The sequence below is a fragment of the Physella acuta genome, unplaced genomic scaffold (assembly GCF_028476545.2).
Source record: "Physella acuta isolate Inbredline_101_S28 unplaced genomic scaffold, ASM2847654v3 ptg000752l, whole genome shotgun sequence".
In the NCBI taxonomy this organism is placed as follows: Eukaryota; Metazoa; Mollusca; class Gastropoda; family Physidae; genus Physella; species Physella acuta.
The window spans coordinates 27,660-48,270 of record NW_026732270.1 but is presented as its reverse complement, the minus strand read 5'-3'; the positions used below and the strand labels follow the sequence as shown (position 1 = coordinate 48,270).

General features: G+C 34.0%; 3 protein-coding genes across 4 annotated transcripts; 1 reads left to right on the top strand and 2 right to left on the bottom strand.

Moving 5' to 3' along the window:
* The first annotated feature begins 1,672 nt into the window (after positions 1 to 1,672).
* Positions 1,673 to 6,849, top strand: LOC131950317 (CDGSH iron-sulfur domain-containing protein 1-like). Its single transcript, XM_059312423.1, has 3 exons — positions 1,673 to 1,830; positions 4,624 to 4,826; positions 5,534 to 6,849. Exons 1-3 carry the CDS (start codon positions 1,812 to 1,814, stop codon positions 5,627 to 5,629), a joined length of 318 nt encoding a protein of 105 aa, XP_059168406.1. The 5' UTR covers positions 1,673 to 1,811; the 3' UTR covers positions 5,630 to 6,849.
* LOC131950316 (CDGSH iron-sulfur domain-containing protein 2 homolog) lies at positions 6,713 to 11,218 on the bottom strand. The gene is made up of 3 exons (XM_059312422.1): positions 11,130 to 11,218; positions 7,701 to 7,933; positions 6,713 to 6,845 (listed from the first exon to the last, which is right to left on the bottom strand). The coding sequence occupies exons 1-3, from the start codon at positions 11,134 to 11,136 to the stop codon at positions 6,747 to 6,749; spliced, it is 339 nt and encodes a 112-aa protein (XP_059168405.1). The 5' UTR covers positions 11,137 to 11,218; the 3' UTR covers positions 6,713 to 6,746.
* Positions 11,219 to 12,781: 1,563 nt separating this feature from the next.
* LOC131950318 (uncharacterized) lies at positions 12,782 to 18,814 on the bottom strand. 2 transcript variants are annotated; one of them, XM_059312424.1, is made up of 11 exons: positions 18,659 to 18,814; positions 17,269 to 17,343; positions 16,802 to 16,855; positions 16,576 to 16,657; positions 15,877 to 16,046; positions 15,517 to 15,622; positions 15,132 to 15,302; positions 15,005 to 15,040; positions 14,778 to 14,892; positions 14,304 to 14,390; positions 12,782 to 14,076 (listed from the first exon to the last, which is right to left on the bottom strand). In XM_059312424.1, exons 1-11 carry the CDS (start codon positions 18,751 to 18,753, stop codon positions 13,952 to 13,954), a joined length of 1,116 nt encoding a protein of 371 aa, XP_059168407.1. In that variant the 5' UTR covers positions 18,754 to 18,814; the 3' UTR covers positions 12,782 to 13,951. The 2 variants fall into 2 exon arrangements, with proteins under 2 accessions (XP_059168407.1, XP_059168408.1); XM_059312425.1 differs by lacking the exon at positions 18,659 to 18,814 and adding an exon at positions 17,993 to 18,059.
* Positions 18,815 to 20,611: the final 1,797 nt, after the last annotated feature.

Genomic DNA, 20,611 nt, shown 5'->3' with positions numbered 1-20,611 from the left:
GTTTATCATCATTAAAATTTATGGTGGTGACGGTAATAATGAATCCTCGAGTCATTTATGCCCCAAGACAGGCTCTGCTGTCTGTCGATTCTGTCAATAGAAAAAGATATAGCCTCCAGTTTGGACTATGATGATGTAAATAATGTAATCATGGAATTTTCCTCACGAAAGGCAATAAAAGTAGATCTTTGTGAACGTACTGGTAAGATTTTCATAAATAAACATTAATGTAAAAAATCAGGTATGAAGCTGACGTTCATCGTCTCTTAAATGCGTGTCTCGAACTTTATATCTGTTTTATTTTTTTTATTCTTCAAAACAAAAAGCCTTAACATAAACAAGCAACGTTTCAAAAGCACTTCTAAGTAAACAAATTATTTGTTAATCAGTGTCTTTATGTTAATACGACATCGATAAGCAGCTTAAAATACCATATATATCGTTAAAATATTAATTCGCGTTGAGAAAAAAAATGCCTCACTGTACATGTTTTAAACACCAATGGAAAAATATAAGGCCCCCGCGCGGATGGTTGGCCATATGCCCCGCGTACCCCTAACGCCGGCTCTGGAGGGAAGTGCGTGTTTTATTTTTGTTTCTCATTACAAAAGTTATCTGTTTATTTTTGTTTTCCTTGGGTTTTTTTTTTTTTTTTTTGTGTGGTAACAACGTTACATCATAAATTTTCATATAATGTAAAGTTAGTATCAGAGTTAAAAGCGATTTCACTTAGGGTGCGATAGATGAATTTGTTAGCAGAGTTTCTTCCAGGCATCTCTTCGGGAAATGAAATTTATATAATTTATATAGAAAATATATACTTTTAACAGTGTCCGCCCCGAAGAAAGTCTACCGTTAGTTAGTTATTAGCTTCTAAATTGGGTAGGGATAGTGCTATAGTTGTATAATTTTGATTTTATTATCCTAGCAGAGCTGGCTAAAATACTTATGTTTTGTGCGAAAAAATGTGTATGTGTTTATATGAATTTTGTTTCATACTTAAACCCATTTATTTTAAATCTATTTATCTAATCTTAATCAAAAACCATAATGTTGAAAACAAAATATTGTTAGTGGCTCTTTGAAAACTGGGAAATCATGTAAATTTTAATTTTTGGCTCTTCCGCCTCAAAAGGTTGCCGAACCCTGAACTAGGGTGTTGCTTGTTTATTTGAGAAGGGTGGGAGTTTTTTATTCTTTTTCCTAATTTGTGTTTCTTCATTCTTGTGTAGGGGCTGTATCAAACTGCGTATTTAATAAGTTTACTGCCAGGAAGGAGAGTATGATCACGATTTCTTATTTCTTTTAATTTACAGGTAAGATTTAGGGTATGGTAGTTAGGAATAGTTTAAAAAGAAAAAGCTAACATTTAACCATTTTGTTATAAAAAAGTATGTCTAGATTAAACTTCAAAACATATCATTGACCTAAAATATTATGTTGAAATATTAATCCCCCCCCCCCTTGAAAAACGGGCTTGCTGTTGTAGGCCTATTATATTATTTTTTTAATGGGCCTAACAGGAATTATAAACATTAGGGATTCATCAATGATTAACAATGTTACTTAAGAGCATTTTAATTAGGTCTGGTCCTATAACAAATTTGTTTCAAATATGTTTTTAGTAGACTTAGTGGCCGTTTTTTTTTTTGGCATAGAATTCGTGGAAGTGGAAATAAATCTGGCATATGACTTTCAAAACATTGAATAACTGAAAGAAAAGTCAAAGACGTTTTATAAAAGCCGAATTTACATTAAATCTGTAAATCTAGTTACTTTTTCTGAGATTATAATAGTTCAATGAAAGTAAAATGGGTTTGGAAATTGGAGGTAAATTTTAATTAGTTCTAGTCTAACTCTACATTAGATTATTTTAATTAAAACAATCACACAATCCAATCGCCCAGCCATCTGATCTGATTGATTTGAATCATCAAAAAATCAAGTACTTGCTGTCAGGCTGTTTCAACAACTTCAACACGAATAATAATACAATAAGCAATAACAACAGTGTGATGAATGTCTACTAGATCTAGACTCTAGATAGCAAGAATATATATTGCCTATGTACTCTGTTCACTGTCGACAATGGACACGAGCGAGAAAAACTCTCAAAGATATTTGAGAGGTGTATAAATTCATTTAAAAATCATGCACAGCGTAGTTACAATTAATATGGTTATAAAATCCTGTCTATCTGGTTTTTTTCGGACTTTACTAAAGATTGGATGTATTTGATGTTTATAATATTTTCGGTAACTAAATAAAAATTTAAAAAAAAGCAAAAACAATTTGGTTTTCACGTGTAATGGCGACATAAACAATGGCATCCTGCTATTGGATAGGCCGCCATTGATTTTATTGTACAATAAATAGAAAACTAGGTCATGGGGTTTTAAATTTGCATTATTATTTAAAAACTTGATCTGCAAAGTTTTGTAAACAAATAGTTATCGATCACTAAGTTACTGTACAGCCAATCAATATTTGTCTTACGAAAGTGAAACATCCGGTTATAACTTAGGCTTGATGAAAATAAATAGAAATGTAGCCCTTAAACTCAACAAATTATTTTCAAGTTCTCTGGATTTGCAACTTTTATAGCATTATTCTAAAAATATAAAATTTCTAAATTAATTTTAGGCTTAAGTTTTTATTTTTTTTTTTTTTTTACGGTCTAAATCTAAAAAGCACGTTTTTATTCCATGTCAACAACATTGGGGACGGAATCTCGTCAACTCGCTCGCCTCCCATTAAGTATGGTAGATCTAGATAGATCTAGAAACTCCATTTTTAATTTAAATTTAGTATTTATTTTTACGAAGAAGTGACTACTCGGAAGAAGATTTTTCTCCCCAACGTCTCCACTTAGTTGGCAAAAGATAGCTCTGCGCATGCGCAGTGACCTATGGCTAGGGTTAGGGCTAGAATGAGGGTTAGGGGTAGGATTAGGCCATAGGGTTGGTGTTAGGGTTCTGCGGTTGTAAACACACGCATGCGCAGTACCAATCGAAAACATCGCCGCAAAGGCAAGTCGTAGTTTCTCTCCATTGCGCATGCGTATTTTATTCCGGCTAGCATCGGCCTTATTTTTATTGTCTTCTACTATTACTAATCATTGCAGATTCCTGGGTAATTTTAAAATCGCCTGCGGCTATTAATGTACGAAAAAGTTAGATTCTACCTCATTGTCAAGGCTTTAATAGAAGTATATACTATACTATATTGTGATATATTTGTGTCAAATATTATAGATAAATGAAAAATAAATCTAAATCAATAGCTAAATACTAAATATATAAATATAGGCAAGAAATTAACTTTAAACAGCAGTGTTTGCGAGCAGGATTTGCTATATAAAAAGCTGCCATCTGTAAGTTAGAGTGGCTTCCCCTGAATCTTGCGCTATAAGTTTACAATTTTAAAAAATAAACACGATGGCTGCTATAGTAAATGAGCATGGTTGCATCTGTTGGAAATATCGCTAGTCTTCATTTATTACTGAAAAGTTTTAATTCAATTTTTTTAAAAACAGGTACATAAATCAAACAAGGAAACATTTTTGTATTTTTCAAAACATAAATCCTCCTCAAAATGTGAAATAATTATTAAAATTTAAGGAGTCAGCTGTTTTTCACATTACTAGTCGCGGGCAATTTTACGTACCTAAAACGATAGATTACAGATTCCTGTACTGTTCACCTCCAGTTCAGCGTATTTTATTATAAACTATCTAGTATAAACACAACTGAAACACAAAAACATTAAGTAGAAAAAGTAAATAATTAATTGAAGATAACAGGTTTGACTCTCAAACATAAGGACTATAAAATATAAGGCCAAAACAATATATTCAAAAATGTGATTATAAAAACTTTGGGGGGGGGGGGGGGGGGGGGGGGAATTTTAGTCAGATTATAGAATCTTTTTTAAAAAAGGGGTGTTAGGTTACTGGTAGTTAATTAAATACACACATGGTTGGCTAATGTTAATGCCCCCTGTCCCCAACCCTAGTCCTACCATACGCCTAACCCTAATTTCAAACCATAAAATTAGTCCAGATTACAACACTACTAACAACCCAACACACCTATTTTATGGAAGAGTCTATTATCAGACATCGGTATCTAAAATCATCCAACTTCAGTAACCTATTGTTTTGGACACGTAAATGTAGCCAAATGTAATATAATCATTAGTGAGGATCAAACATTTTAAAGGTCTAACTAACTTTAACAATACAACTAACAATAATTGGTAGTTCATAAATGATGTTGGGGGGATCAAAGTTGATGTGCATGGACATGAGTAGAAATGTCAAAAACTTTTGTTTTAAATAATTGAATAAACCGTTCAGCTGAACTTACACAAAAAAACATGTATACACTACATATATTTAGATTTATAAACATTTTATGTTTATGTAGCATATATGAACAACATGTTGACATCTATATGTACATAAAACCTCCTTCATTTTTCTATCTTCTCTTCCTCCTCATTATATTTATAAATGGATGACCACATAAGCAGGGAAATTTCTTTTTTTTAATCAACTGAAGCACTGTAATGTTGTGTATGCATTTTTACTGTTTTTAATACATAAGTTTTGATTTTTAACAGGTAGAGATGTCAGCTACATTCCAGTAATTACCACCATTGCATTGGGTCTGTATGTTGCATGGCAATGTTTTCGTTCATCTAACAAGCCACCCTCTAAGATCAACCCTGGCATTGACAAGTCTAAAGATAAAGTTGTAACCTCCGTAAACGTGGAAGATGTTGGTGACAATGCTTGCTACTGCCGCTGCTGGAGATCAAAAAAGGTACTTTTTTTTATGGTTCATGAGGGTTGTAAACAAATCATTATCTGAACCCCCGCTTTTTGTTCTTAACCATTTTCTTCAAGAAAAAGATCTATTTCCATATTTCTGATGTAGTGAAATGGTGTGCATGAGTTTCAAAGGGACTATATAATTTGTTTATTCACAGGTTATTCTAATCATCTTTTAGGTCATTTAGAATTCCAGTAGTTTTAAAAAATACTTTAAAAAAGTAAAGACTTTTTTAAACTGCTATATCTAATTAGGTACAGTTTTACAACTGTCATGAATTAATCTTTATCCTACTTAAAAACTCCTGCAACTTTAAAACTTGGTTGTATGAGCTTAGGGCTACAATATGAAGGGGCTGTGGGGTAGTGGTTTCTTATTTTGTGGAATAGAGCCTTTGATTCTTTTTTTTTAATAATCAAAGTTACAAGTTGACACATTTGGCATAAGAAATAATTTTGTTTTAGCTCAATGGCTTTGCTATCGGTTCTTAAATTTTTTTAATTCTATACTTTCACTTATTCTAATTGTTTGCCATTCATTGGTTGGATAGGTTGTCATAAAAGTCATTTAGTATTATATAACATGAGGAGCTGTGGGCTAAAAATAAGTGTTATCTGATGATTAAAAGTTGTAAAATATAACATGTCTAAAATAATCTGCAAATCCCTTGAATAATATTGTAAAATGTTTTGTTTCAGTTCCCTATGTGCGATGGATCTCACAATGCTTACAATCAGGAAACAGGAGACAATGTTGGTCCTTTGTGTTTTAAGAAGGAGAAATGTAGCTCATAATCATTCAGTTTCCTGCCACATTTGTAATAGTACAGAATGTTGTGATGATCATTTCTTTAGACATTATAGAACAGAACAAACCTACTAGTGAATTGTTCATGAAACTAGTATGAGTATGTTTTACAAACAGAAAGATTTTAGTTTTTTTAGATTTCAGTTTTCAACATACCTTTCTTAATTTTTACTTTGTTCCTTAATTTTCATATTTTGTTTAAAAGAAATGGTTTATTTTGTATCTCCACATGATTGGTTAATCAGATGGCTTGTGCAGTTTGCTCAATGTTATGATTCACATTTAAACAATTTAATTTTTAGCTTAGTTATTAAAGCACAATTATTAAATGCTGATGTTAATGTAAAGTGAAATTGTTGTAGGTAATTGTTCAACAGTAAGTGTGTTAGCATGTTATGTATTATTTAAATTCAAGTTCTATGCACAAAGCTATTCCTTTGAAAGTGTAATATCCATTTGAGAATCCATCGTTGTGACATTTTTTTAAACCAATAATTTTTTACACTATGGGTAATTTCACTAAGATCACACAGGAGTTTGGTAGTATGTTCTTATTTCAGCACTTTAGTGTTAGATATATGTGCCTTAGAATTTTGTAGCTAGTGTGATTCTTTATATGATGTATAGGATTGGGTATTTATAGTTTTACATGTGCCAGTTGTAACTTTTATATGGATTGTTTTGCCCCACATTTGTAACCTTTGACTTTAGGAGACCAGAAGCTAGATCTCAACATAATGTTTTGTCAATGTTCAGATAAATACTACTCAACATTCTTGTTAAAGGGGCTCAGTTAAAATATCCATATTTAGCATGTAAATAAAAATTTGATACTCCTTAAAGTATTCAAAAGTTTTTTTATTTTTAGCCAACTATAAAGATTATTGCAAGGTGGATAAAATGCAGCAAAGAGAAAGCAAAAGCAATTATTTTAACAGAAAAGTAATTTTTATTCGTGTAAAAAAAAATCTTAAACAAGTGACAAGATGTATTTTTAATTAATAAATATCCATCTAAATCTAAACATGTATACAATGTAATGTTAAATATTTACAAAAAAAAAAATTAATATTGCTAGTTATTTTAATCTAAGCTAACTAAGAATCAACTGTCAGCAGCCTTTTTTCTCACTATGTTCACTGGTCCCACATTGTCACCAGAACATTTGTTGTGTTCTTTATGGACTCCATCACAGTATGGCCACTGGGGGGGAAAAAAGTTTGTCAGTTAAAATTATCATGACATAGGATTGAAAGGAAACTGGAATGGGTAAATATTGATGTGGTGGCCAGTTATGACATGATTACAAACCATTATGGGGTCGTCCATAAATGACGTCACACTCGTAGGATGAAGGGGCGAACCGTAATTTTGCGACTTTGTGAGGGGGGAGTAGATGGCGTTATGTCACTTTTGCATTAAAAAAAAGCAATGTTAGAAAACGAATTTTTGACGTTATTTCGAGTTTTAGAAAACTGTTTTAATAAATAGTATAGGAATTGATTAAAATACTCTATTTTGACCGAGCTCAGACAAGATTTTGGAAACATATCGATGTTTTTAAAAAATGCAACTGCAATTTTGAGGGGGGTTGTAGGCTGAGGTGTGACGTCATTTTAGGGGGTGGGGTCTGGCTTTTGTGACGACGTGTGGGGGAGGTAAAAATCGTCAAAAGAAAAAGTGAATTCATTTATGGATTACCCCCCTATGCACATGAAACCATTACAGTCCCAAATCTTGAGATAAACTCATTAATGCATTTATAACATGAGGTTTAAAGTCAATTCAAAAAGTAATAAACCAAGCACTATATTTTTTCTAGCTGTATAATAATGAACCTTAAATTATACAACAGGGTTAAATAGTGTCTCAGTCTTATCTAAGCTGATTGTTTTATCTGTCTCCTTGGCATTTTTATCAGTTGAGCCTTAAATATACGAGTGGCTCTTTACTATATTTAATTACACTAGAGGTTTGAAAGATAATTTGAACATGCCTAATAAATGCCGTTATTTTATACTTGCACTAAAGTGAAGCAAAAAAAAAAAAATTTGTTACCTTTTTTGACCTCCAGCACCGGCACAAGCTAATTTTCCCTCCAGGTTCAATGGTTTTTAATAAATCTTCGATGTCAAACACGTCACTGACTTTGGCTTCATTTTTCCTGATGGACGGGTTGATAGGCAGGTTCTTACACGATGTGCAATGTTTCCTCAACCAGTAGAGGCCTAAGGTCACCAGTCCTGCGCCCGCAGCCACTGCGACAACGTAGGTCAGGTTTGGTCTGGCTTCTGGTGGTAGAATAATAAAACGTTTGTAGAGTTTTGGAATTGGCAGCATTACAGAATGGACAAAAATTCGCCTATATGTGATTAGCTCTTTTAAAAGTTAAAGCTATCCTGGTTATGGTTTGTGGGGATCTATTCCAGATAAGCCCCGCCACTAATGCGAAAATTAAGCCTCGCCACCTTTTGCCTACTTCTATGTCTAGACATTTCATTTGAATATTTAAACGCTTGTCATAAAAACTTATCCCCCTCTAGAGTTTGGGTTCAAAACTTAAGTATAAATTTCATATCATTTTTTATGGTTTTTTTTTTGGGTGGCGGGCGTTAATGAGAATCAACAATAACCAGGAGGCCCCAGTGACAATAGACGGAAGACATGTAAATGATGTGGAAGAGTTTGTCTACCTTGGTAGCAAGATCAGCATATCGGGAGGCACAGAGGAGGACATACTAGAATTAATAGAGCCCGCTGCGCTTTCACAGTTATGCGACCCATATGGAAAAATTCAGCCATCTCCAACACAACTCAAATGTCAAGGCAGTTTTGCTATATGGAGCAGAGACATGGAGTCTCCAAGGCAAGCACATTGAAGATACAGACCTTCATGAACAATTGCCTTTGACTTTAGACAGATTTGAAATTAAGGAGAAATTATGACAGTGCAAATAAGGAGGAAGTGGCGCTGGGTGGGACACTCGCTGCGAATGGCTCACACAGATGTAACACGCCAAGCGCTTGAGTGGAACCCCCAGGGAAAGCAGAAAAAAGTGCGCCCAAGACAGACCTAGAGGCGGACTCTTCTCGAAGAAATGAAGCCAGCGGGATGTCTTGTGAGATTGCAAAATTAATAGCCGGGGATCGAAGAAAAAAGTGGTGGCCCTATGTCCCATAAGAAGGAGCAAAGAGGACTAAGTCAAGTAACCCACCCCCAGAGGCGTAGCGACCCCTCCCGGCGCCCGGGGCGAACTTTCAGTTTGGCGCCCCCCATATATATATATATATATATATATATATATATATATATATATATATATATATATATATACGTGTGTGTGTATGTCTGTGCGACAGTCTAGAATAAAATTAACAAATTACGCTGATTGTCGTTCCCTAAAACTTCACTCGACGCCAATAAAATTCCCGTTAAGATGCATTATTCTTTAAAAATGATGATTAGTAATGCCAGAAAAAAATTAAAATTGTAGCGGTGCTAATTCGTTTAGCACAGTCTTTTTATGATTCACGATCGGATTTTGTCTGTGTGGACGATACAACTATTAAGAAGGGTTCGATGATTGCACTTATGAAACTGGTGGGGTTCGGTACTCCAAAAGTTAAGAACCACTGCTTAAAAGTGTATTTTGTAGAATGTGCAAGCCTTAGTTAAAATACTTTTGGTCGTATCTTTAGAACAATTTCGATAATTGTAGGCCTATATTACAATTTTGAATTATCAGTTAAGTTGAACAAAGTAATAATTAGTACAATATACTAATTTTCTTCTCTCTTAAAATTTAGGCAAAGAGCGTCGCTTTCCACCACACGCTCCGACAGTCAGCTATTTTACTGATCGGATAGCGATTCAAGGATCCGTGATATTGATTTCTCTTTAATACAGTGATTCGGGCAAGATGTAATGCAAATCAAGTAAAAGTATCTGATCTCTCACGATGAAGTTGAGATAATCGTAAGAATCGTTTAAAGAACTAGTCGCGTTATTACTCATCAAAACTGGGTAGTGAAATCGTACATTACACAATTGATTTCTTTTCTAAGTGTTAAAAGAGTTATCTAGTAAGCGATCCAGTACAAATCCTGCGGTTTTTGTTGGTAAAAAGCGCCCCCCCCCCCCCCAACCATCTTGGACAAAAATGGTAGAGCGGATTTTAAACGTCACTAACTCTTGTTTTAATGTTACACAATCGTAAAATGCGCTTTAGTTCAATGGGTTTCTTTTCTGAGTGATATCGTTTATTTATTCCTTAATCTGGTGTGAAATTTTCCGATTTTAGTCTTCGAAAAAGCGCCCCCCCCCATCTAGGAAAGCTGGAAAGCGGTTTTTCCGGTCACTATTTCTTAAGGATATACGTTTTACAGTTACACAATCAAGGTAGAAAACAGTTAAATCAGTATGCAAAGGCTCTCAGCCGTTAAATTTCTTTACTTTGTTTATAATTCAAAACTGCAGCTTAAAATGAACTTTGATAATTTTTTTCTACCCCTTTTGGCGCCCCCCCTAGGGTCGGCGCCCGGGGCGGCCGCCCTCCCCGCCCTACCCTAGCTACGCCTCTGCCCACCCCACCCCCTATCGTCACACGAAAAAGACCATCTGCTTCAACCTCCCTTAGAAAAACCCCTGTTCTTTCTTTTCCCCAATTAGGTAGTGCTTATTTACTTTCACTAAAAGAGTTAGAAAGAAAGTCTACCGCCCCCCACCCCCCAAAAATTTCAAGTGCCCCCCCCCCCCCTCCCGGAGAAAAAAGTCTGGAAGAAATACTGTTCACTAATATTCCTGATAACTATGCACCAAACTTTAAAAAAAAACCAGGTATTCATCCAATTAGTTATCTTAAAATTTAACGGTTAATGCTTTGTCACTTCTGACGTACCATTTTTTGTTAGAACTGAATAGTAATCGATAGCTTAATCAGAATGATAATTGAAAACAGCTTATTTGACCGAGGTCCTCCAAAGGATGCAACTATACTAGGCCTGGGTCTATAATTATGGTAAAACATGTATACTTATCTTACCAACTGTAGTGTCTATAATCAAAATTTTAACTTAGGCCTTATGAGTTTTTATTTCAAATAATGAATGTGGTTTTCACATTGTGTTCAATGAACTGACTAATTGTGAGAATCCCTGGGTTAAAGGTCATGAAATAGGACAATCATGACTACAAAAATATAGCCTGCGTGTTTACCTTTGCTTCAGGATGTGTCTAACTTCTATTATAATTATATGCCGAATTAACAGCTAGGTCATAGGCAAATTTAATTCGTTCAATGAATAATGATCTATAAATAAATGAAACTGCGATTCTCCAACTGATCTAGATCTTTATGAAATAAGCATCGGTTAATAATCTTTTTGAAAATCATCGATGCTAAGACTATTCTATTATTGTACATTTTCCTTCTTACTAAAACATTTAAAATAATATTTATTATTGGACATAAATTTAACTTAACATACCTGTCATTTCTATAAGATACACCGGCAGTATGACCTAGCTCACAGTATCGTGTCGGAGCTGTGGGCCTATCAACACAATCAATGAGCTGTGTCACAACTTTTTTCTGGGCCACAGTTCACCAAGTGTGTGTGTCATCAAGAGCGGCTTTGTGAAGTAACACAAAAACTGTACTGGATGCTGTGTATGTGGGCGGGGAGAAAGCGGTACATTGTTTGTTTAAAAGTAAAAGATTGGCTTTTTTAAGAGAAAAAGTTTTTAAAATTTGAAAGTCATTTCTTTTTAAGCAAAGCTCGCGTGCGTGTGTTCAGATGCTATTTGTGTATTTTTTAAAATTGATTTGGCTGAAGTGAAATTACACGCTACGCTGTTTGATATACCGGCAGTATAGTTGGTTCTAAGAAAAATTAAACATAACATTCTGAAATTGTATGGGGACGAGTATCTTTCGCGTGTCTGAAGTGGCGTACACAAGGGGGTGTTTAGGTGGGGAGGGGATTACATTCTACCGTCCGTCTGTAAGCTCTCTATTTTTCCGACCCTATGTATTCTATTTTAAACAGGCTTTTTTTTTTACAACAGGTATACTCAGTATACTGTAAGCCAGCGGAATCGTCCTTCATGCAAGAAATAGTTGCGAAATAATAAAGAAAACCAAAGGCGGTGTTATAATAGGAGTCTTTACCACCGCCTATCCCATATAAAACAATATAACATGATAAATCACTCGTTACCCTTATGTAATATGTGCACAATCCCAAACAAAAAAGCTAGTGTTTAGATCTAAGGCATGGAGGGAGTCGTTTTGCGCCAATAAAGCATTCAATTTAATTTTGAAAAAAATTAATACTAGCCAACTCAATAATGGTTCAAATTTAGACAACTATTGACAGACAACATTCATCTAAGCCATTGGCCCATTATAACATACAAGGAGTAAGATTTAGAATAACCTTGTGATTTAGGACAACTGGCGAAACAAAGTAAACACTGGTGAAACAGAATGAAGAGTAAAATGTTTGGTTAGAGGCTATAACGTGTACTGCAGGCCTGGTTTTATGTTAAGCTTGTATTTAACAACTTGAGATTATACATTATCTAACTTTAAGTTAACCAGCCACTCCCCTTCCATGGAAAGTGTTTTTATCTTAAAGCCAACGCTTTTGGAGTAACTCAACTGTATGAGAATATGATGGTTCAGTGGGTAAGAATTAACTTGGCTTAACTATTTTCTTCCCAATAATTTTTTTGCCTTTTCTTCCCTAATCCTACTAATCGCCATTTTAATGAGCCAACATGAAGAAAACATTTTAAGGCTCTTTCAGTGATTTTAGTTTGGCAAGCTTAAAAATTCAGATGACAACACAACGGGAAGTATTCGTTAAACTTCAAATATGCCTTTTTTTAAAAATGTCACTTTATTGTTTCATTATACACTAAAAAATATATTAAAATATAACAATAATTCAATAATTAATCAAAACTACATTATTTTTAGACCATCTTAACACAATGACCTGAAGGGCACAGGGACCCCCATTACAATCCCACTAACGCTAACAAAGTTCTAACTTTCAACAAATGGGATGTATTTAAATGTTCAGTGAGATCTTTTAGATTATCAGCTAGTAGGAACACGGTTGGTCTGATAGTGTTACATACAAAATAAAAATTACACAGCAACCAAAAAGGATATAACAAATTTATACAACCATCATTTAAAAATCAACACAGTATTCAAAATAAAATGCATTTTTTCAAATATAACATTCCAGTTTTAAACACACCTCTAGTAATTTATCTTTTTAAAAATCATTCCTTGTCCAGAAAGCTCATGGATTTTGAGAGTTGTTTCGTTTCTTGTATTATGGTTACAATATGAGCTGCTAGGATATAAAAAATGCTGTTTGAAGGATTCAAGCAATAACTAAAATAAATGAGATAATAATAGTATGTGGTGCTGGAATATACAACATAACCTTTCACGTTGATTTAAATTCTTGTTTGTAAGTTTTCTTTTAAAGGCACAATTATTGCCAACAACTGTTGATTATGTGTAAAATGCAATTTTAAAAAATTAAGAAAGATTGCTTATTGCTTGTGACTGGATAAGTATATTGTTTACAAAAAAAACCTTTTAAATCTACATTTTTTTAACAATATTTGTAACAAATAATAGAAGTGTATTAAATGGCATGGGAATAAAAAAAATAGAAGTAAGATATTCTACTTTCTAAACCAGACCAGAGAGTTCTTAAATAAAATAAAATAACCATATTAAAAAATTGCACTAAAGCAACAACAAAATTATTTACTTAAATGAGACTTCTGATTAAATAATTTGTCACCAATGAGTTCTGGCTACATCAAAATTTGATTTTAAATTTGTTAAAATTAAAATAGGCTGATATTGAATGGCAATTTGTACGAGAGAAATGCCACATGCCCAGTTGTAAAATTGTATGGTAAAAAAGCAACATTTGAAAATCAACATAGATTCTAGGATTGTATGCACATAATGTCTAAGTTAAGTAATGCCTCATGACTTGAGTATTAGTCAGCAAAAAAAAAAAAAAATCACTTGATTTTTAGTACATAATCATCAGTTAGGTTTAACACTACTGGCCATTAAATTTTAAAATTTTGCTTCTCATTCTACTAAAAGAATATATTTTTTAATACATTTTTTATGCTAAATTTGAAGCATTAAAATATTTGATCCCAGGAAAAAATAAAAGCATCTTTGCCCAAAGTTACATATATAGTAGTCTTAACCATAGTGAAGTGCTGAACAATTTGAATGTCATTATCAACATGAGAGGAATTAATTGATGAGCTTGTTCTCAGGGAAAGTGCAGCCTGTACTCTGTAGGATCAAATTAGCAACTTGGTGTCCACTGGCCACACACTCATCCAGAGAACCACCTTCAACCAGTTTTGCTAAAAACCCTTTAACAGAAAGAAAAGCTTTTAGTTAAAAAATAAAAAGGTATTAATTTCATTATGTAAACATCTATAGGTCAATTTTTCAATTATGTACAGGAAATCATGTGGGGTTTACTTTAGCTATAAAAAAAAGTAGCAACCACCAATAAAATATATATGTATTTTAAAGTCTAGGATCCTAACTAGAAAGATAAGTATCTAGGTGCGTAGTTTTGGACTAAAGCAAGTACCTCCGACAAAAGCGTCCCCTGCACCGTTTGAGTCCACAATGTCTTCTTGGTTGATTAATATCACAGGATATTCTTTTACCTTACCATCTATTGTGAAAATAAAATCATTAATACAATGTAAATCAACAAATAGTAAATGTGTAATTCTCAAATATCTAGTGAAAACTGACAAATATAAGATAAATTGTGTAATAAGTAAAAAAAAATTATTTCACACATCATCTGCCTAAATTGATGACATGCAATTCATAATATTTGTTACTCTAGCTGAACAAAAATAAAATGAATACAAAAGTAAGGCTCAGTGAGTAACATACTCCAGTGAGTAGTAATGCTGTTACCAATATCACATCTTGCATTTTAAAAAGAAGAACTTGTAAAACATGCAAAACTATTTCTACACATAGTAGTATTGTTATAAATTGAATGGGAAAAAATGAACTATATCAAACTGTTCATTACACCACAACTTACCTACAACAGATATAGCAGGATCCTTTCCTTGTGTGATTACAACAGTTCTAGGAGTTGACTTGTTGACTTTATCCCAACCTGCAATCTTTTTGGCGATTTCTTCTATATTTGTTGTCTGGAAAAATCACCAGAAGCCAAATTAAAAACCTTCAGTTCTCACAGAGGTAAAGTTTAAATTAAAGTGTAACTTGGGAAAAAACTTAAAATCAGTACTAATTCATACTCACTTCTAACTTATTAGCTTCAGCAAACGCTAAGCATTCCTGTAAATATATACAAGATATAGTATAACAATTTTGTTACAAAACAAAGATTTAATTAATTAAAGTTTGAATTGAAAAAAAAGAGTCTCACCGATTCATTACCAAACCAATAGTCAGTGTAGGGTAACAATTGAAGCATTGGGTCTTTGAAAAAGTTGCAGAGAAATGGAGCAGACATGTTCATTGACACAACTTTGTTGTTTTGTGCAGCATGTTTGGCAATTCTGAGCATAGCTGCTGGGCACACTGTCAAAGGAAACCCCTAGATAAAAGTTTGATGGAGATTAATTTGTGCAAATATCCTGAATGAATAACTATTAACTTTTTTTAAAAAAAACTGTAATTCAGAAAATGATGAAGATATCAAGACCTTAACAGCGATCAAGACAAGCACAAAAAGTCCAAATCTGAGAAGAATCTTCTAGATTCACTGGCCAAGGGGAGAAAATAAAAGCTGTAACCTAAAACAAACTTACAGCAAAGTAAAAATACTTGGCAGACTCCACAGTTGCCCAGATATCGGGATCATCGAGGTGATCTTCTGTAAAACAATTGGCTGCAGCTAAATTTGCTACAAGGGACCTAAGAAAATAAAAACAACAGAAATAAGTACTCAAAACATGTGTGTACTTTGTGACTAATACAATAAAAAATAACGAAAACAAAAATTATAATTATACTTATAAATTGGTTTCTATGTTAAATTGCAACACCAATGAAGCAACCATCTATTGCTAATAAATTAGCTTACTATTACAAAATGCTTTGGTTATAAAATGTATCTCAATATTAAAGAAAGATCATCATTGTCTCAAAATTCAAGAAAAAAAATTCACCTGTTTTTATCTGTGCAAATAACTGCACATGTTCCAGTAGGCTCTTTATCTGTGTACTGAAATTTGACATTGACACCTGCATCCTGTGCAGCTTTGGTGAGAATTTCTCCGAATTTGTCGTGGGCTATACATCCTAGAAAAGATGTTGCCTTGGGAACTTTTAATAATTTCTGAAAAATTAGAAATTCTTTTTTGTTTAGATGGTCCGGATAATTTTCTACCTTTAAAATAAAACTGAGTACTTTGATGAATGGTGGCAGGGCATTTCCAAATTGTATTAATTTTGTTTTGAAATAACTGTGTTGGGGTCAGGACAGGGATGTTAATACCAGCAAAAACTGTACAACAGCCATGCCTAAATTCAGAGTACCAATCCTGTCGATTGCCATTTAAAAACTATAAAAATTTAACCACAAGAAAAGCATTAGAGTATAATTTAAGAATCAAATAATGAAGTTTTTCTTCTCTTAAATTGTAAGGGGTCCCCCTTTTATGATATGTCATTATGGAAAGGGGAGACAAGCTGTGATAAATTTCAGAGATACACTTTAAATTTCAAATAAACAGACTTATACTAATCAATATACAAGGAGTTTTGTCCAAAGTAGAAGTCTTTGACTGGAGGTCAATAATTCAGTTTTTTGTGAATGTCATCACTAAATCGATGACACTTAAAAGAGAATGCATTTTATACATTACCTGTGCAACTCTCATTACGTTTAAAGTAGCTCCACCTGGCACAAATTCAACATCTTTGTATTTTTCTACCAACTCTGCATACCTGTTAATTGTTTATCTTATTAAAGCATACAGGTAAACAGAAACTTTCCAATTGACCTTTAAAAGTGGCAGGTCTAATTCTGATAAGTTTAACATTATATAATATATAATCATATTAGGTATAAAACTAGTATTTAAAACTTACATTGGTTTGTGCTTGTCTTCAGCCAGGATAGCATTGTCAGCTTTCAAGTCATATCTAACAGGAAAAATTTTTAAAGGATTTTAAAGGCCAACTAAATTATTTCATTAAGCGTAATAGAAATAAGATTTTTTAATGTTAAACCTGATCCCATAAAAAAAAAAAAAAAAAAAAACTAGAGCTAAGCATCCAATTACAGTATTTAGGCCTAGTAATTTTTTTTATGGTATCAGTTTTGGAGTTACAGCTTAAAGAAAAAGATAGTTTAAGTAGTAAGTATTAGTCTAGTATTAGATATACTACACTACAGTGTGCTATATCATCTGAAACAGAGTTTTTATGTATATGGCTGGATAGATAAGCAATATTCTGACTGTGATGTGTCAAAGAAAGGCAACATTCTGACTGTGATGTGTCTAAGAAAGGAAACAAATAGTTACATTAAAAATTTCTAAGAAGAAAAATCTTACTTGTTTAAATATTCTGTGTCAGTTTGAACAGAAATGTCAAGTAGAGGATTACCATATCCCAGGATAATGCCTTCTCTGATGATTATAGAAACGGTAAATTTATAAACTAATAATATAATAATAATAATGACAATATGTTGTTGCAACACCAACTAATATTAATAAAGTTAAAATAAGAAAATTATATGATGTATCATGTAGACACTGATCTTCATACAGATAGATCCAGGCATATTAAACTGGCCTATTAATTCAGTCCTAAGGATACAGCTTGAATGATAGTATTTATTGAGTATTTACTATTTAGGCTACTTCCTATGTCCTATGGCTATGAATATGAAGTACAACTAGATCTAGATAGGCCTAACTATATTTAATACATAGATTAGCATAATATATTATTATTACTTAATATACTATTGTCTTTTGTGTTATTGAGATCTATATGCAAGTTGGCTACTCCCTCTCTTCTTTATTACTTATTAGGTAGTCTATACTATACTATCTATACTATATGTAACTATAGCAAGCCTAGATTTTTTGTCTAGGCCTATTCTGAATGTCTCTGATCTCTAAAGGTTCTACAGGTCTACCAACAGGACTAGCCTAAAAAATAAAGTTTCCATTGTATCAATGTTCAATGTATGTTTCAAACTCAAGGCCAAGAGTGTATTTTTTTTTTATTTGGATAAAAATACGTTAAGAGGTCTCTCATCTCACTCACTGTGCCATTATTCTTTTCACAGCCTTAAGAGTAAAACCCTATCAACTCAGAAAGGATCTGACACGCGTTCACGGCTTAATTTATACCACAATACATTGGACTAGTCTGAATTAAGGAGGATAAGCTTCATAAAATATAATTGAAATATATAGTTTTCATGCCTTATATTTTTATAAATCAATTTCTTTGATTAAACATTTTGGTGTTTAAAACTACAGTTCAATTTAAAAGGGTATACCTTTTTTGCCGATTAAAAAATCTATTTTCTAAAAAAAATACATAATTTAATCACCCTTTATAAAATTGGTACGATCGCTGAACTTTTCACCTTAAAACTGTGAATACTTAATGAGTAATCGGGCCGGCATGTTTATGTTTTCAACATTTTGTCGTTTCGGTTTAAATTTTAAAGATATTTGTTTATGATTCGCAATTTTTATGACTTACTAGACATGTACAATAATAATAAATATATTATCTTATGAATACAACTTTAAATAAGTGAGCCATAAATTTAGATTTAAAATAAAGTAGGTCAATGTTCTGTAATATTATCTAATATATTAAAAACTTTTCCAGTGTTAGTTTAGTGTCCGTGTGTAGTAGAGTAGTAGTGGAGTAGTAGATCATCAATAACCTTTAATTTTTTTTAAAATATGGACTTACATATCAGGTTTCGATTTCTTGTCACATTGATTTGGGTAACTACTGGTCACTCCGCAGCGTTTTTTAGACGCCGATGAGCATTCGTTTTCCGACATTGCTCTGCTAACAAATCTAGAAAATTTAGTTCGTTTCGTTGGCTCAGCTTCTGTAGTCAAAGATTTCTAACTCCAATGCTTCAGTGCTAAACCTACGCCTAGTCTATTGATTTGTTGCATTGACCTAATTCTAAACAAGCGTACATAATATAGCGTCGTTCATTCCAAGAATACCCTCCCCGCGAAGAATGATTGCGACAATGTTTTAATTATAAGGAACTGTCAATACAAATGTTATTACAATTACAAATCCTGTTGTTTTATTTATGATTTTATAAGAAAATGTAGATCTAGCCCCTGGTCTGAAACTGAAAAAAAAAAAATACTTATTACGTAATTCAAAATATCTGCAGCGTAGACGTATTTTGGGGGAGAAAGGGGGGCGGGGGGAGCTCAAACTTTTTTGAACTCTTATTTTATACTAGCGTGCCCCTCCCAGCTAGTTGCCGCTGGTTAAAAGTCCCAGGATAGCTCGGGGCATATCGCACACTGCCGTGGCCAGTGTTTCTTCCAGACTTTTTTCTCCGGGGGGGGGGGGGGGACTTGAAATTTTCGGGGGGGGGGTGGTAAACTTTCTTCGGGGGGGGGGGGCGGACACTGTTAAAAGTATATATTTTCTATATAAATTATATAAATTTCATTTCGTTCGGGGGGGGGGGGCGGTAAAAAATTTTCGGGGGGCTTTGCCCCCCCCCCCCCCCCCCCAAAGAGATGCCTGGAAGAAACTCTGGCCGTGGCCTGGTCGGACGCGCCTGTTTCAGTTAAGTGAACGACTATAACACTACTTTTTATCCATTTTCTATCACACTCTTTAAAACTAACGTATGTGCTATAGCGCTACCGGGGCGCCATAGAGCACCATGTCGTGCGCCGGCGAACGCGCATGATTCTATTTAGTGAACGACTAAACGCCCCATTTTATTTATAGTCTATCGTACTGTTTTTGAACGAACGTAGGCTCCAGAGAGCCAAATTGCTCAGCCCGTGCGAAATTGAATTTTTTTTTCTGCAGAAACCTCCCCAGAAGGATTCTCAACAACTTCCCAAAGTTTTATGGCGATCAGATGAAAGGTGTAGCTAGTGTTTCTTCCAGACTTTTTTTCTCCGGGGGGGGGGGGGGGGGGAAGGCGACTTGATATTGGGGGGGGGGGGTTAACATTTTTCGCGGGGGGGGGGGGGCGGGGCGGAAAAGTAAAAGTGTATGTTTACTATATAAATTCCATCTCGTTCGGGGGGGGGGGGGTAGACTTTCTTCGCCCCCCCCCCGAAGAGATGCCTGGAAGAAACTCTGGGTGTAGCAATTAATAAAAGACAAAATCTGATGAAATATGTAAGAAGGGTTTCATCAATGCTTTACCTATGCTATTCTTAGAGGCGTGACCTTGTTTTCTAAAACTGAGTTGTTTAAATGCAAACAATGCCTGCGCTTGGATCGTATTTATCGGGGCACACTACCGCCCAAAAGAACGGGGCGCCAAATCGCACCCTGATGGGGGCCGCCCGAAGAGATGCCTGGAAGGAACACTGTACGCGTTTGCTAAGTCAGCGCATTGTCATTTTCGACCCTAGACTTACTTGAAAGAAAAAATAATTAAAATAATAACCATGGAAGAAAGAAGAGAAACAAAAAATCTTTACTCAATAGACCTACATAAAACTGGAGGTGCTAGCAAATCATGGTCATAGAAGCTTCAAAAGTCCAACTCTTCAGACAGACACCAAAGATCACGTTTTATGAAGTAAACATATATCTATCTATATATATATATAAAATTCTCTTCTTGGAGACGCTAGAAAACAAGCTGTAAGTGCGCTCCCTTCCTCCCCTCCCCTACATGGTCTGGTGAGCTGTGGTTCA

Coding starts and splice junctions, on each gene's coding strand:
- LOC131950318 (XM_059312424.1), bottom strand. CDS start 18,753: ATGTCGGAAAACGAATGCTCATCGGCGTCTAAAAAACGCTGCGGAGTG. Junction 16,856..17,268: donor GACACAGAATATTTAAACAA/GTAAGATTTTTC, acceptor TTTTCCTGTTAG/ATATGACTTGAAAGCTGACA. Junction 15,623..15,876: donor ATTTGCACAGATAAAAACAG/GTGAATTTTTTT, acceptor TTATTTTCTTAG/GTCCCTTGTAGCAAATTTAG.
- LOC131950317 (XM_059312423.1), top strand. Junction 4,827..5,533: donor GCTGCTGGAGATCAAAAAAG/GTACTTTTTTTT, acceptor GTTTTGTTTCAG/TTCCCTATGTGCGATGGATC.
- LOC131950316 (XM_059312422.1), bottom strand. Junction 6,846..7,700: donor GGTGCTGGAGGTCAAAAAAG/GTAACAAATTTT, acceptor TTTCCCCCCCAG/TGGCCATACTGTGATGGAGT.